The 17,679-nt window shown below is 38.0% G+C and overlaps 1 protein-coding gene across 3 annotated transcripts in view; it reads left to right on the top strand.

Annotated features, from left to right (window-relative positions):
- Window positions 1-17,679, top strand: part of CDK8 (cyclin dependent kinase 8) — a 68,941-nt gene that overhangs the window by 8,806 nt on the left and 42,456 nt on the right. For all 3 annotated transcript variants that reach the window (XM_058018659.1, XM_058018658.1, XM_058018657.1), the window contains exon 2: window positions 10,888-10,963. In XM_058018659.1, the coding sequence (XP_057874642.1) occupies window positions 10,888-10,963 (76 nt within the window). The remainder of the gene's footprint in view (window positions 1-10,887; window positions 10,964-17,679) is intronic.

The following is a 17,679-nucleotide window of genomic DNA, read 5'->3' as shown; positions in this document are numbered from 1 at the left end:
AGCAAATTTCTAACCAGAAAGTATAACCCTGTGCTTTAAAATGTCCCGGTTATGAAAGGCTGGAAAGGGGCAGTGGTGAGATCAGATTTTAAAAGGACTTTCTGGAAAGTGGAAACTACTAATTGATAAGGTGAATCAAAAGCAGAGATAGTGGACCCATGGTAGGTGCTGAGATGGAGAGAACAGTCTTGCAAAACACATTCAGCACTTCATAAGTCAATTAGAATGCATCAGTGGAGTTAAAATATAGGCTAAAGACAATGCAGTTTATGTCATCTTAACTATATTTTCAAAAGGCGTCCTGTTAAGCTTCCTACCAGAGACTAAAGCTGAATTTAGAGATGGTCCTTCTCTGTATGGAGAAGTCAGAGATGTTAAATAATGGTGAGAGGTCATTAGTGCTATCTCCCAGGAGTCTGTGCTGCTCAAAAGTTTTGTATGGAAATCGCTTGCCATAAATAATGGGGGAGAAGCTTTTGTTACTTGGGATACTGAAGGCAAGGGCTGATCATGAGGGCTTTACCCTGACCATCACCATCTCCCAATAGCACATTGTACTTGATGTGGAGCTATTTGTTTGGGAAAATGGTCCTTTCTTTAGAGACACACAAGTTAATTTTTGTTTAAGAAAACAGTTGTGGAGTTTATAATGACACTTTCATGAAAGTGCCAGTTCAATCCAAGCAATTGCTAAAAAGCAGAGAGAATCACAGAACTTAATAGCAATGGAGTGGAGCACAAAGCACACTGCCAGTGTTGGTGTAAGTCTTATTTTCAGTATTTAGGTGCTTCTAATTCCTTCATCACAGAACCAGCAACAAAACTCGGGAATGTGGAGTAGTCTCTGTGTGAAAACTTCATTCATTCTCATGGACAAGGATTCTTTTGCCTGTGAGAGCACGGGATGGGTAAAATATCTGAAATCTTGAGTGCCATTGAGAAGAAACAGTTGTTCAGTGACTGAATACATTTCTGAAAGAGAATTCTCTTAAGGGCAAGTAAATAAGCTAATATAATCTGTAGACTTGTAGCTCCTGCGATGGTGAGTTTATGACTGTTACGCTTTTTTTAAAAGCAGCAAATATGTTGCTTCTTCTGTATGAACAAAGTAATGTCATAGATTTCACTACTGATGAAAAATGGGTCAAAAATAGAAATTACCCAATGAAATTATGGCTTTCTGGAGTATAGACCTGTGTTTTAACCCAGATTGTAGTTGATGCTTTGAAATGCTGTGCTGTCTTTATGCCGCTTCTAGTTTCTGCAATGATGAAAATACTGAGGTGAATTAAGAGCAATCTGAAGAAGAGAAGGAAAGTGCAGATGAATTGCAGCAATCTTTTCCTTTAGAGATCATTTGTGTAGGCACTTGTTTTGTTTCCTATAAAAGTACTGGTAAGACTGCCATGACCTTTGGTAAAGCACCATGGAGCTTTGAGTCTGGAGCAGGGGTCTGCTGCCCATCAGCTAATCTCATAGGAGTGATCTTCATAATTGTGTGGATTTAAATCTAGGTTTTAGGCTGGCTGTCAAATTACAGTTTTGTGTATTAAGAGACAAAAAGAGAACCAAATCCCACGGATTCTCTCCCCTGCAGAAATTTTGTGCTGGAGCTAGTTGCAGGGCTATGGGCAAGATGGTCTTTTTTGTTGGGTTTTTTTTGCCCTTTTTTTCTGTTTTTTTTGAGTTATGGACAGCCATAATTCCTGTGGTATTACCACTAGAAAGCAGGGTGTGAATCGAGTGGTATCATGCTTTTTCTCCTCCATCTCTGTGTCTCTCCTTTACTCATTCGTTTTCTGTCTTTTGCTCTTACCACATACTTTGTTAATGCTGGTTTTGATCCTCCTTGTACCCTGCTGTAAATGGACAGAATTAGTTAACCTATGTTAGTGAACTTACTTAACATTAGTTAACTTCTTTTTTCAGAAGTAGATAACTCTTAGGAAAATGCAGGAAGTGAGTTCTGTCATGGAGTGTGGCACAGATCAGAGCTGGCATGAAGGAAGGGAATGTTTTGGCTGGGAGCAGCAAGGCAGAGATGTTGAGAGAAGACTTTCCTTTTGACCGCAGCAAATTCTTAGATCAGAAGAACCACATTTACAGTGCATCATTGAATTTACTTGGTTGCTTTGAACTTGCTGCCAAACTACATGTTGTGGCAAAAGTTGTTAATTAAAAAAAAAAAATCTAAGAACAAAAGGAATAAAGGGAATCAGTAATTGCCGTTTACCACATCAGCCATCTCAGAAGCCCTTGTATTTATTGGCTTGCTGTTGTTGGTTTTTCCTCCAGCTTTGGAGAATACTTTTTCCTTACCCATTAAAAGCTCTGATTATTGAAGGATTTATTTTGAAGTAGAAAGTATTCTCAGCATGAGCCTTGCTATCTGATAAAAATAATGATGCTGTTCTGGCCCAGCGATCTTGCCATGTCCTCCTAAGTATTTTGGGAATGGAAAAATATTGATGCCTTAGCTAGACCTTTAATAAATTCAGTTCTGTTAATGCATTTTCCCCTGGACTAATTCATTTGTGTTAGCATTGAGGTGAGTAATATGGGCTTTTATTTTCATATGACATCTTGTAAAATCAGATCCGAGTCCATGAAACCAGCTTCAGTGAAAAACTGTGCACCTTATATGCTTCTATCCTTTGGTAAAGGTTTTTCTTTTTGCTTTTTTAAAAGTACACGGTCTAAAACTTGCTTTTTTTGCACTTTAAAAATATTAAAAATATTAAAGTGTTGACTCATTCTGAAGCATTACTTTGAGGATAAGCTATATGGGGGCAGGGGCAACAGGGGGCTAATAGCAACAAAGAAGAGCACAAACTGTCTTTTTTCCCTGCTTTTGCATATGCTGTCTTTTGCCTCTGCTTTTTCTGTGTATCAAGTACATGTCTTCAAAAGGGGAAAAAACCCAACCCTTACCATGCAAATTTATTGAAATTTTGTCTTAGAGGGAAGTCTAATTTTTTTTTCTTCTGATGGTTTGTTTAATGTTTACATTTTAAATAAGATCTTTCTGCTAGACCTTAAGTTAAATTTTTAATTCAGCTAGAACTTATTGACAAACTTGCAAGATATTCGCTGCCTAGCATTAAGGCATGTATTTTTGTTACACCTCCAGAAAAAAAGAAGAGAAAGGAGAGAACAGCAGGGTGATTAAAATGAAATATGAAATTTCTATCAATTTTTCTGAGTTTTGCAATGTGCAGGTTTTGCAGGGATGGTGTATTGTTTGGAGACTTCATTCAGCTCTAGCGAGTTCTAGACAGTTGAACACCACTTTTTGATTTTTGTTGGTTTGGGTTTTGTTGTTTATTTTTAACACGTTTCCATGCATTTTTATTTTTATTTTTTGTCTATCTCACATTTGAAGAGGTAAATAACATTTATTTCTGTATAAATGGGGAAGCTGTCTGAAATCTTCCCTTTGGGAGTGAGCACCCTTGAGTGTGTGATAATTTGAAGAGGTCCTAATGCTGGCATCTGTATTAGAATGGGTGGAAGATACTGCTTTTAGTGGCAAGGACAAATATGAAAGAAGTCACACTTTATGAACTGAATTTAATCTTATCTACTGATTAACTAGTACCAGCTGCACTTGATTCCCTTCTCTTCCTGGAATGAGATGTTCTTTATTTTCATGTTCTCTTTGTAGAGGAGAGAAGAGTTGTAAACTGCTCTTTTTAGCTGAAATGCTTAAAACAATATTCAGATTCACAGATTTTCTGACTGGATTGTATTATTCATAATCCTTTCTCATATATTAATATATAAGAGGCTTTCATGACAAAATCTGGGATTTTATCTCAGTTTTGGCAGATTTCTTCCTTGAAAAGAACAAGCTAGAATTTATCATGGGATAAACTTTAAGCTGGTTGTAAATACATTTAAATACTCCAGGCTTGAATAAATCTGAACTTTTAAAAATAGTCATGCTTTGGTTGTGTGGAACACAGTTCATAATAGAGAAGATAATGTTAACCTATTTCCTGTAGGTTTAATGCATGTTATAGAACTACTGCATTTTTCAAAATGTTTTTAAGTTCAGTCAAATGAAGAAGCAATAATTTGAGCTAATATTTATCTTCTGATTTGATTTCGTCCAACTTACTTTAGCCAATTTAACTGAACTGTGCTCATAAGACAAAACCCATGAGTGACTCTTGTAAAATTAAGTTTTTTAGAATAATAAATTTTTGGGAATTTATATTCATAATATGCACAGAGCATCAGTAAAAGTAAAATAACTTTTAAGTCCTTCTTAAACCTCTATAAGAGAAGAACATAATTTTAGTTTATATTGTTTCCGTATTTTGAAAAATGTGTCTTTAGCTATGGTGAATTTTTCCAGTGATCATAATTACTTCTGCAGGGGGTGCTGCACTTAGCTGGCAATTGTGAATGTACTGCATCCAGCTGATGTGGAAAAAGAAGTACTGGTTAGAAGCTAATCTAACGTCATCCTAAATGTGGACAGGAACTGCTGTACTTCTGCTATGTCTGCTTTACGTTTTTATCCAAGTCTGGTGTTCATCTGACCGCTCAGCAGGCCACTTCAGTGTACTAATGGGGCAGAAAGTGTACCAAAGAAAAATCTGGAAATATCTTTCTGAATAAGGTCAGAAGAAGCTCATCTCCATCAGAAAACAGGTGCCTGGGCTCTGGTGCAAAGGACAGGAGTGTGTGTGTGTATGAAAAAGGGGTTGTTTCAGCAGCAAGTCATTGACTCAAAGCAAGCCATTGTGCAAAACTTCTTGGTATTTTTCAGTTCTTTTTGTCAACATAATTGGAAAACATTTTGATATGTGAAAACCAGCAGGTTTTGTAAAAAGGAAATTACAACAAGATGAAGTGGTTGTCATTGCATCATTGTTAGCTCAGATATTTTTGAGAGAATGATTTATAGGATTTTGTTCTTTATTTTAGGATTACCTGAAGGTACAGGGTCAGTGATGAGATTTACTGTGTGTGCTAATTAGCTTGACAAAACTTTTGACCTAAATGTGTTTCTGGGAAGTCAGGTGCTTATAGTGTGACTTCTCAGCTGTTGTATCTAGTAGCCAATATCCATTTTTTCCTGTACAATTTATTTTCTGCCGATGCCCATAATTTTTGCTATTTGACTGTTACCCTCTATCTTCACAGAACTGTTATATCTCATTCTGCAGAGTTATACCTGGTCAGCATTGTACATTGAAACGTGTGCAGTGATAACTGCTGGGTTCCATACATTTAAATGTCTTTACAATTTGCAACATTTCTCATTCTCTGCTGTTGTGACAATTTAAATTTAAATTTTACTGCATTCTTCAGTTTTAAAGGCAGTTTATGTGCTTGTTGAGAATTAACCTCGGCAGCTCAGCCCCATGCAGCTGCGTGCCGTCCAGGCTCTCTCATTCGGCCCTGCGTGTATGATGAGATCATGTCACAAGCTTTGCTAAGGTCAAGGTAACATCCAGTGCTTTTTTGCTGTCCTCTCATTGTTTGGGACACAACTTATCCTTGGAAAATCCTTGCAAGTTGTTCCCAGTCATCTGCTTTCCTTAAAGCTTCCAAGGAGGGTTTGCTGCGTAACCTTTTCGTAGACTGAGATTCGGCTGGTTGGCTTATAATATCACTGAATCTTTTTGCCCTTCTCAGAGAGAGTCCCAATATTTGCCCTTTTCCAATGATCAGGAACCTGCCAGTGTGCACTGTGACCTTTTGCCAGTGACAGAGTGGCTTTGCAATGACATTTGCCAGCACTGTTAAGCACCCTTAAATGCAGCCCACCTGGTCACATGGACTTGAGTGTCTCCAGTTTGTTAGCATTGTCCCTAACTTGGTTTTCCTCTACTTCCTTTCACCAGGACTGTGCCACTAGTGTTGAGAATGTGTAGTTGTGAAAGTGTGCTCTGATGTGAAAACCAATGCCAAGAAGGCACTGAGAACCTGAACCTCTTGTGTTCTTTGCCCCTTGGTTCTCCAACATGCTGGGATGGTAGTTAATAGTTACAAAATGCAAAACAATTAGAACTACTAGTGTAAATAACTTATTCTGGCAAAATTATTTAGTGCACAAATGTGGTGTTGATAATATCTGTGGGAAATAGATAAATCTATTTTTGCAAGTCATCATTTGATTGGGTACCAAGTCTGTTCTATTCTTGCTGTGCTTTCTAGAAAATTATGTCTTCTTATGGTTTGTATTTAAATGTTTGCTGTGGTTGTATTATGGGCATTTAGTATAAAAGGATTAAATCTTTCAAAAACTGCATTTGTGCATTTATGCACTTCCCAGGAACTGAATTACTGCTTCCTGTAGACTTCATTGGATCTCTTGTATGACTAGGGTGATTCTAATTTATTTAAAAATAAAACCAAAAATTTCCACTGGTGTGATGTGGGAGAAGAGATAGCGAATGATGCCACAAAATGAAAGTGCCAAGTCTCCTAAATGTTGTACTTTGCTGTTGTGTTTGATTTTCATAATTTAACATGTAGAAATTAAAAAAAAACACCTACGCATGTTTTATTGGCAGGCTTATCTTTCATTATCAGGTTTTTTTTTTATTTTTAGGGAATAAGAGGCATAAACAGTTAATTTTCTGTAGAAGAGATACTGCATTTATAGTTCCCTTTGGTAGTTGAAAACTTAAGTGGCTGTTTCCTTCACATGTTTAACTGCAGTCACATTTTACATCTTCTTTATAGACACAACTAATCCCACATGGTGACCAGTTAATTTTGAATTTGAGATTTTTAACTGTAACATGAATTTACCATGATCGTCCCTGATTTAAAAACTTTGGTACTTTATTCTGCTATATTTATTACTAAGATAAATTTTGAACTGCTCTGATGATCTGAGTAAAGGGTATATTGTAATGTTATGGCAATACATTTCTACAACATTTTTGGTATGTGAGATGAAATAACAATTAATTTTTTTTAGAATCTGCCTTTTATGTAATAGGTGTCCTTTATTATTTACAGATTTTTTTTAGGTGCAACATATTTTAGACTTTCAAATGGTACTTTAGTAGGGTTTTTTTTGTTTTTTTTTTTTTTTTTTTTGCTATTGTCATTAAAATCTGTTGTACTTGGTATTGAGTGTAACCTTTTTTTCAAGTTTACACCTCTGATGTTAGTGTTGTCCCTCTGAGGACTTTCCACAAGGTTATCTAGTTTGCTCATTCCTACAATAAGTACTGCTGTTGTCAGCAGCAGTGTACAAAGTGAGTTTTCTTATTCTTGCTGCTCTCATGCTGCATGTTACTGCTGGGGAGCACCACAGAGTTGAAGATACCAACCTATTTAAGTGCAGGAAAGTAAGAATAAGTTGGTAGGAAAATAAGTTTGCATATTGACCAGCTTCTCTAAGCCTACTGGTAGGTGGAGGAGCTTCTGAGTTTACTTAATGTTTAAATTCTAGGCAACAGGGAATGAAAGCAGATTTTTCCCAACATGAGCTTTCTGTTAGAAGGAAGAAATTCAGTTTAATTGAGTCTTACTGTGCCCTTAAAATACAGCCTGCTAAGTGGCCCATTTTGTTACTCACAGTTGGCTGTGGAAGATGTTTATAAACAGGACTTCTTTAAATTTATTTTTTCTTTTTACTTACTGCTTTTTTTTTTCTGTTTTGTCTTTGAATGTCTCTTTATCTTCAAACATCTCTTTATTTTCAGAGAAGGAAATTGCCTATGTCCAAAATCATGGAGAAGCCTTGGGCTGCATTATGATTCTAAACAGATTATTGGCAAAATATTTTTTTAAATTTTGTAAAATAAGGTTGGTCATGGTGTTTGGCACTCCTGCAGACGCTTACCACTCCCTTTAAAAAGTATTCCCCCAATTTCCTTGGCTCTGAAAGAATTACATTAGGTTTTTCAATGAAAATACCACTTGGCTTAAAGGTTAAAATAGGATGTTCCTACTCCTATAAATAGAAAAGCTGACATTGGGTTTAGTTGGGTAATCATGGTATTTTAGCAGCCTCAGAGTAGAACATGTTAGGAGTGGGTTAGGAATTGGTTTATTGCTTTGTATCTCAACTCTGCCAGCACAATTCAGAGAATTTAAGTCTTAGAAGTCTTTGGTTATTTTTTTCCTCATTCTGGAGTAGTGTAGCATGGTGCTAAAAAATGTGCTTTATCCCTAAACTTAATTTATTTTCCTTCTTTTTGACATGCCTATATTTCTTCTAGACTGCATGGGTAGGCTGAGGACCCAGCAGAGGCCACTTGGTCTGAGTTCCCACCTGCAGCAGCTGGGCAGAGCAAAGCAAGGGAACAGTTCATTCCCCACAGCCCTAGGTCACTGTAAGGGCAGAGCAAGATTGGCCTTTGAAGCTCTTGATTTCAGCCCTTAAAAACGCCCTTTAATGTGAGAAGATTAATTTTTTCAAGGACTTCATTCATTGCTTAGAGGAGACCAAATGGTGTGTTCTTCGAGGCACCCTGTTGAATTTCAGCATTAAAGCCCTGATTGTGAAAGAGTTAACATCCTCAGCTGAAAGAGTGTTCTTCCAGTTTTGTTCTAGGAAACAGCTGAGGGTTTTTTCCCCTAAAAATTTCCGAAGAAGGTCTGCCATCTGGTCTGGAGAATTTTAGTCCAGATTTAATTTGGCAGAAATTTGACCAATTAAAAGTAGTCGTACCATCCTAAGTGTATGGCAGGCTTCATTGTTGTAATATGGCTAGATTTATGGTAGTACCTCATGTTAACACTGACTTGTCCTTCAAAGACCTTGAAATCTAAGCAGATGAGCAGCAGGGCAATGAGAGGAACCTTTAGTCTGGCCCACTTTGCTTACTGTCCTGACAGTGGTGGTAATGCATGTAACAGCAGCTGCGTGGAAATTCTTCTCTTGAAATAGAGATCTCTCCAGACACCTCAAAATGAAGAAGATAAATGTGTAGGGCAGTGAGAATAACCTATAGTCCAATTGATTCTGCTTCATATTTCTGTTGACAGCTGGATAGCCATTGCTTGCTAAGGCAGGTAGGGGATAAAACAATTTTTAGCTGTGAAAATTTCCCCCTCTTTCTATCAGCAACATTCAAAATCTCTGTGCTGTAAAGCAGCTTGGGGTTATGTTCAGAAGCTGCTCGTGGAGTGGTCCATAACTTCCTTATCCACCATGAGTTTGTGTTAATTTAATCTTAAAATCAAATTGCCAAAGATCATCAAAAGATCAAATTATGTAATTTGATCTTAAATCTGTTTGTGCTTTTGATCCCTGTAATAATCTTACATAATGAGTTGCACAGTTCAGTTTTGTGCTTAGTAACATAATGGCTTCATGCAACTTGTTTTTGTCTAACTTGTATAGAGGTATGTACTCTGGGGGATTGTGTAACTCCACCTTGTTTTGGCCACGAGACTTTGTGCTCAGCATTGTCTCTTTCTTTTCCAGGCAGGAAATTTTAGGGGTTTATTACATGGAAGCTTCTTAATGCCTTCTATCATTGCCTTCCCTATTCTTTTTCTCTCTCTTTTTTTTTTTTTTTTTTTTTTTTTTTTTTTTTTTTTTTTTTTTTTTTTTTTTTTGTCAAATGCTGTGTATTTTCTTGTCTTTTATCTCACTGCATCCATGTAATTTGCCCCTTACTGAAATCTTCTCTTGTCTGCTTGCTGTTGGTTCATTCTCCTCGTTATCTGTGTTCAGATTTTGCCCATTAATTTCACACTTTTTTTCTCCATTCCCTAGGTGGTGATGAATAGGGAGAAGTGTGTGGTTTAGGTAGAAATAAAGCAATTCAAAGTTTTACAAATTGTGAGAACTGGAAGGAACAAGTAGATTGGTTCCCAGTCCTTAACTACAGCTTAGTTTTATGTGCCTTAAAGATGGTTGAATTTCATTTTTTTAGGATGGCTCTTCATGGCTGTGAAAGCTGGAGTCATTAAAAATGAATAAGGCTTCTTATGTAACTTAGAGGTTTGAGACTATAAAAGTGCTCCAAATATTGAAGCAATGCTGTTAAGTGTCTTACCCCCCTGGAGCACAGTGGATGCCTGCCCAGAAGTGGGAATGACAAGCACTCCATCTCTTAAAAGTTTTGAGTCTTTGAGGCTGAGAATGAGCAAGAATTCAGGGTCTTCTTTGGCTGCACTTTCTCTTCCTGATTTTGCTTTTGGTAGTTGGAGTTACTGATAGGCTTGCATTTTCAGTAAGTGACTCTAAGATATATACTGGTTGAAGTACAGAAAGGTCATATTATTGCTTTTAGGAGTGTCATATACATTTGAACCTAAGCAAACTTTCACAGACTCAAAATGGTTTGGATTGGCAGGGGCCTTCAGGATCATCCAGTTCTAGCTCACCTGTCAGGGACAGGGACACCTTCCACTGGAATCCACTTCTGGATTCTTCACATTACTCTAACATCTGGTGGAGTTTTTAAATTAATCTTGGCAGATTCAATTGCAGTTTGGTACCTAGGAGAAAGAAAAGGTGTTTTAATGTGACATTAGTTCTGGGCTGGTCAGGAATTCATTAAAATTTGGGTGAGACTTACTGTGTCCTAGAGTAATACATTTATGTGAGATAAAGCTCTAGCTAGGCTTATTTCTAGTGCTAATTGTTTGCTGTGCTTTCTTTTTGATAAGAGAAGGAAGAAATGGAAGAAGTGTTAATCATTGCATTTAGAAAAGCAAGTTTTTAAGTGATGTCAATCTAATGAGAGCAAACTTATTATTTAACTTTATAGAGTGTCGTGGTTTGGTTACAGTTTAGCTGGATATCCAGGCATTTAACTAATAAAGAATGAAAATAAAATAACATGCATAACATGCATTAATTAGAAACTGATCTCTGAATGGTACTGACCAGCTCACTTTGAATTTACGGTGCAATTAAAAAAAAAAACAAAAACAAATTTCTTTTTCTCTTCACAGGAAAGATGATAAAGATTACGCTTTAAAACAGATAGAAGGTACTGGAATTTCCATGTCTGCATGCAGAGAAATAGCAGTAAGTAACACTTGTTTTTACTTGCAAGCTTACTAAAATTATTAATTTGCATGCCTACTGGATTTTTCTGCTCAGTCATGTTATTTTACTGTGGATGCTGTATTTTTATCGTAGAGGTATAAAGTAAGTACAAATGTCATGGGAGATTTTATGTACCTGTTATGTATGCTATCTGAAACTGGCTGTTTTTAAGTTGCAACTGCCTGCCTCAGGGCAGATTATATTGAAATGCAGCAGTTTAAAAACAGGATTGGCGTTAGTGACTTAAATGTCACATTTGGTCTGATTTGTAGTATTCAGTTCTTTTTCTAAGGAAATTAGTTCTTATTGGTTTACAGAGATTAAAACATTTTAACTTCTGTTTAGGTGAATAAACTGAGGCTGTTGTTGTCTTGGAGGCTGTAATACAGCCATGAATGCTGTTCAGACATTTTCTTTAGTTTTTCAGGCTTACATTTGTATATTTCATGCCTTTAGAAACTGGTGAATAATGTCTGGTTATAGTTCATGAGAAGCTTGGGAAGAAGTAGTGGAAAACCCGGTGTTATGAAGCTTACCTGTTGTATATTCTTACGTTTTACAGCTGCTTGGGTTTGTTCTTTAAATGTTTCAAATGAAGTTGCTTTCTAAAAGGAAATGTGCCTAACTTATTTAGGGTGTGTGTGGGAAGGGAATAGTTTCTTTTCAGTCCATATTCCTCAAGAGTGTAAAACTTCACCCTAAATTTCATTTTCTATGACTGAAGTGAGTACTAGGCTTTCCCACTTAGTCAAATTCCAGTTGGCTTAGTGATGTCAAAAACATTAGTCCTTGCACAGAGGTGAAAAAGAAGCACAAAGAGTATTCTTTACGAGATGCTCTTTTTGTCCAGTGGTGAAAGCTGAGCCCTCTGCTATTGTAGGCATCCACTTTGAATTAAAGGAGCAGGAAACAAGGTCTTAAATTTTGTTACTTTCAGCCACTTGGGCACAAGTTTTCCAAATACTGTGACTCAGGCTGAATGCTTTTAGAAAATGTCAGCTACCATTTCAGAGAGATTTGGGATAAGTTGTTGTCTTTCTGCAGTGATTTACCTAAAAAGATTTGAAGAGTTTATGCTGCTCGAACTTGGCAGGAGAAGCCTGGCTGGTGTTAGGGAGGTGTCTCTGCTCTGTCTATGACTGTAATTCAGTTTCTGTGCATTATGAGAATCATTAACTTGGCTGACAGGCAGCAAGGATTTGGCCTCCTTCCTCTTGGGCAGCAAGGTCCCCCAGTATTGATGGAAAAGGAATAAGCAGCAGGAGTGCTTTCTCCGTGCTCTGAGCTGCTGCAGCATGTGCCTGTGGAAGAGAACAGCAGTACAACTCAGGGCCATGTGTGACAGGATTGGTGAAGGAAGGAGGGAACACAGTGCAAATACCAAAGATGCCAAGAAAGCAGGTATCGAGAGCGAAGAGAGGCATGGAGCCAAAAGCAGCTGTAGGGATAGAAGGAGAAACCTGAAGCAATATGTCTTGAGCTTCTTTGCTTCTGGTTATGCTTCCAGGCTTCTGACTTCTAATAATGAGGTTGAATTTTCCTGCAGTTGAATTAATAATTCACTATGGACTTCTGGGTTTGAATTGGTTTCTTGCTATTCTTTTGATGTTGCTGTTTGAAGCGAACAGGAGAATTTTTTTCCCCTTGGAATGGTGTTGTTTATTTTAATTCTGTTAAATAGATTTTTTCCACCCTTCTATCAGTTAATGTTATAAAGGGAGCAAAATGAACCTCCTATGGAAATGAATCAAATTGATGATGATAATAATCATACTGTTTATATTGATAATGTGAATATATGTAACATATGTGAAAATGCTACTGAGTTAACCAGCAGTATTATACCCTGTCATCTGTACATATAAATAATAAAATTATTTGTTGTTTCAAGGCTGCATGCCAGACTTTGTTACAGTGTGTTCTGGACTATCCAAATTAACATCAATGTGTTAAGAGCATGGTGGTGTTAGGAGGAACTAGGATGATTTGGTTTACATATGATCCATATCCATTTCAGTTTCTCTGGAGAGCTGAGGCTTGTATCTTCTACTCTGTGACAGTCTAGGAAGAATATAGTTTGATATAAATCCCAGAGAAGCTCTTCTTTCTACAGATCTGCCATGGCTTTTGTCTTATGATGTCTAACTTCAGGTTTGGAGTATTGAGCAACTTTTATATTTAAAAATGCCCATAACTTACTCTTTTAAGACATCTGTTTGATGCAGACATCTGAGTCGGAGAACAGTGTAAGAAAAATAAAGTAACTACTGAAATTCATCAGTTACAGGGAAAGGTTTCAACTGGGTTAGAGACCTGATTTCAGATGTCTGAATCGGTTATGGGCTGAGCTAAATCTATAACTCAGTTTAAATAAGTGATTTGCTTGGGTTTTTTTCCTTCAATCATTTGAACTTTGATTTTCTTCAACCATCTGTTTACTTGGTGGAGCTAACAGTTACTGTGCTAATTGAATCAATATGTTTCACATCAAGCTAGTTGAAGAGCCGTATTTTTCCTTATCTTTGCCCTATTCATCCACCATGGTAAACATTTGTGAATCCTGCCTCTTTCAGAACCTTAACTGAATGTTTGGCTGCTCATATCTTGTTCTCTGCAGATCTGTGCACTGCCTGCTATACTGGGTATCTGTTTTGTGATCTGCAATTTCACTTCTGAGGATTTAAGCAGGCACTGAAAACTGCAGGTTCAGCATGCCACGAGTGTAATTTGTGGTAGATGGGAGAGCAGAGAGATCGAATGGTGAGAAGATTTGTACAAAAATATGCAGAATGTACAAGCCCAAATGATTGATTCCTCATCTTCTGATTTAATCACGTGGAAGAAAGTCATTACAGTCTATCCACCTGGAATAGTGCAGCAAATGCTATTTCACAGTTCGCAAAGCAGGAGAATTCTTCAAGGCTGTAGAAAGCTGAAGTAGTTAACCAGGCTTTAAATAGAGCTTCAGGATTTTAGCTTGGACAGTTTCCTATGTAGAAGTCCTAGCTTTTGAAGCAACCAAGTCACTTGCTGTAATGTGTTATGTTGATTAGCTTTTTTCATTCAGTTTTAGCAGGTTTGAAAGTACTTTGCTTGCATATGCTTCCTTTGGCTAGTGAGGACTTGGCTTAGGCTGAGGTTTTGTTTGGGATTTTTGTTTTGTTTGGTTGAGGGAGCTATGAGCGTTTTGGGATTTTTTTTTTTTTTTTTTTTTTGTTTTTTTCTTTTTACCAGTTTTCCATGTAATTTGTTTATTGGTGCCTGGTTAGGTCAACACAAATACCTGATAGCATTAATTTTTGTCTTGGCTCTGAAGAGGAAGTTGTTGGGTGTCATAGGAGATGCTTTCAGTGATGGAAATGGTGACAGTGCAGATCTGAGGTGGACAGTGCTGTGCTCTGGCCGTCTCCTGTCTGAGTTGTGTCCTTTAAACACCATATCCAGTTTGTGTGAGTTAAAACAGCCTTGAGGCTGCCAGGGATGGAACAGAAAACTACAGAACAATAAGCAGCTGGCTTCTCTGGTTGCTTTTGCTCTTTAGGTCTGCCTTGGAAGCATTCCTAGGACTTTGTTTCCTGTTATAACAAGTGCAGGCTGTTATCACAAAAGATGATGTCCTATGTGTTGGATCTAGTGATAGTGTGACTGTAGGATGTTCATCTTTACCAAAGGGCAAAAGAGCAGTTTTGTGGAGTGAGCAAGCAGAGTTGAAGCATCCTTTGGATGTGCTGTTACTTAACAGAACTCCTGTGAAAGGGAGAGCCTCTGCAGCAGGCCTGCTCATCTCTGCATCTGCGCTGTCACCTGGGCTGGAGGGTGGCAAAGGCAGACACAGAGGCACAGCAGCAGGCTCAGCCCCCATGGCAAGGGAGAAGGGAGCTGCTCTTGGTGAGTGGTCTTACCTGAGCTGACCTTGGTGGAGGAGGCTCCTCTAGGGAGTAACTGGTCCTTCTCACACACTGGGCCTTCTGTGCCCTGAGTGATGACAGTGTCTCACCATTGATTATCAGGTCTCTCTTCCCTCTGCTAGTGGAAGGGATGGAAGAAGGCTGTAAAGGCTCTTTCATAGCCAGTCTGAGGATGACTGTGATTTGTGCAGCCTGCAGCAGCCAGAGAGACTCCATGAGGCAGAAGCCAAAACTGGGTGACACCAGGATTTACCCTCTTCAGCACCTTCCCCTGTTAAGGAACAAATAATGAGCTTGCCTGAAGAGATCCTGAACCAGCTGTGTGGCAATGAACAATAGTTGGGTGTAGGTTCCTCAGGTTGTGGGGGTTGTCATGTCCCTTCCATGCACGCTAACAGTGAAAGCAGTTTCCATGAGAAAGACCAAGCCCTCCTCATGGCCGAGGGCATGTTATGGTTTCCTGGCAATCTTTCCGTGTAGGCAAAGGTGACAAAGTACTGAGGAGGACAGATGTTTAATTTGAATCTTTTTGGCATGTTTAATGATTCTCAGATGCTTTTGTTTAATACTAACATGGTATGTAAAATATCAGTTTTGACTGAGTACTTCCCCAGCTACATTACTGATCTGACAACAGAATTCTTGAGAGATTTAGTTCTGTCACAGAACTAAAAATAGAACTGCTTTTAGTTCTGTGACAGTGGGACAAAGATGCTGACTAAATGTTGTAATTAGAATCCTTAGGAATCATGTTTTCTGTGAACAGCAGAATTTGCTGAAGCTTGACATCCAGTGTCTGTCTCATCTGGGTTCTTCACCCACCTCCTTACTTTGAGAGAACATTTAGTAACACTTCTTTTAATACTTCAGATGTGTTTGGAATTAGAAGGTGCTAATAAATATTGACTTGCATGTGACATCACATAAGACTCACTTATTTTAGAACTGTGAAAGATAAAAAGACATATGTTTTTTTTTTCACTTGACATTTTGTGTTGTCAAGCTTCTTTTTTGCACATTTTGGAGTTTAAAAAATCAAAAGAATAAAATATACATCTTTTTTGAAATTGTTGCTTTGTCTGAAGAACTGGAGCTTCAAAAATGTGTTGTCAGCTTCATAATAAATTCTTAGGGTGAGCAGTTTTATAACTTTGTTACAAAGCCTTTGTAAGCTTTTATTTGAACACTTCTGAAAGGAAAACAGCATGTACTTTCAGCAGGTATTCTGTTCTTTTTTAGTACTGTGGAATGCCTGACTTGTGAAAACATAAAACTAAAATTGTATTTACAGTGAAGCAAACAGATGTTGAGTCTGATGCATAGCAGCTAAGCCAGCCTGGGATTTGAGTTGTTGTATAATAAAATTTGGGGGTTGGTTTATATAACAAGTTTAAAGCACTTGAGTCGAGCTTCACTGTTTCATAGGAAACTAAGAATAGTGATTGGAAAGTTTTTACAAGTGTTTGTGGCTTAGAATTGGGTGACATCTCTCAAGTCATAATTTACTCCCGCTCTTGCAGAAAAGCAAAGGGTACTTAAAAAATTTAGCAAGCTACAAGTTAAACTTGTAAGGAAAAGAGATCTCTGAAGGCAGTTTCTGAGTCTCATTCTAGTAATGAGTCTATGAACATTATTCAGCCTTTAAGCCAAAATTAGTCATGACTAATTTGTACCCATTTGTACTTATCATAATATTGTTAGTTAAAATAGCTCTTCTCTTCTGCTCTCATTTTAAAGAGAGAGATAGAGGCTGTTTCTTCTGTGCTTTGTTTTGGCAGGCTATTAGCATTTTGTCTTGGCTTGCTGCTTTTCTTTGAGCAGTAGGCTCTCCCTTCCTCTGGGTGTAGGCTTAGGCTCTCTTTGCCCTGTTGCAGTTGGATTTAATCTTCCCAGAATGGGTCAGAATTACACATAATATTTCAGGTAATGGCTTATTGCTGCCTATACTCATCTGTTGTAGGAGTAATTCCACTGGCACCTTACTTGTTACAGGATGAGTAAAATTTGTCATTTCTCTTTCCAGTCTGAAAGTTGCCTTTCTGCATCAACTGCAGTCTGCTTTGTGTTCCAAGGCCCTGCTTGCCCATTTTTGCATTTCAAGGCCATGGCATGGCTTAATGTATGATGTTTGTTTTTGGATCCCTTGGTGAAACTGATGAGAACCTTTTTGAAGCATGAGATGAGAATTAGAGTTGGAATTTATGCTATCAAACTAGCCACGTAATGCAACAGTGACTTTTGTTTAAATGAGTATTTGGTTGATACTGCCAATGGCTTTGTGTGTAGCCAGTTTTCTGACTGTCCTAGGGCTTGGGAGAGGTGCTGCATGGCACTCAAAGGAAGGCGGTCAGAGCAAGAAGCTGCTTTTTCTAAGATAGCTGGTGTCCTGACATAGGGGAGACTCCTGGGCTGGGTTACATGGCAAACTGCTCTAGCAACTGTGCTCTGTTACTGGATTTTGGAATCATTTAGGTTTGGAAAGACCTTTATCAAGTCCAGCCATTAACCCAGTGCTGCCAAGTCCAGCACTAAATCATGTCCCTCAGCACAACACATCTGCATGTCTTTCACATACCTCCAGGGATGGCAGTGCAGCCACTTTCCTGGGCATCCTGTTCCAGTCCTTGACAAGCATTTTGGTGAAGTAATTTTTCCTGATAACTGATCTTAACCTCCCCAGTGCAACTTGAATTGTAGAAGTAAGCATGGTAGTATTGCAAGGCTGCATTTGCAGGTTGACATTCCCTATGTACCACAAAGGGTTAGCAAGTGTCAAGAGCAAGGGTG

This window comes from Melospiza georgiana, chromosome 2, assembly GCF_028018845.1.
Source record: "Melospiza georgiana isolate bMelGeo1 chromosome 2, bMelGeo1.pri, whole genome shotgun sequence".
NCBI classification, from domain to species: domain Eukaryota; kingdom Metazoa; phylum Chordata; class Aves; order Passeriformes; family Passerellidae; genus Melospiza; species Melospiza georgiana.
This window is presented reverse-complemented; position numbering and strand designations above follow the sequence as displayed.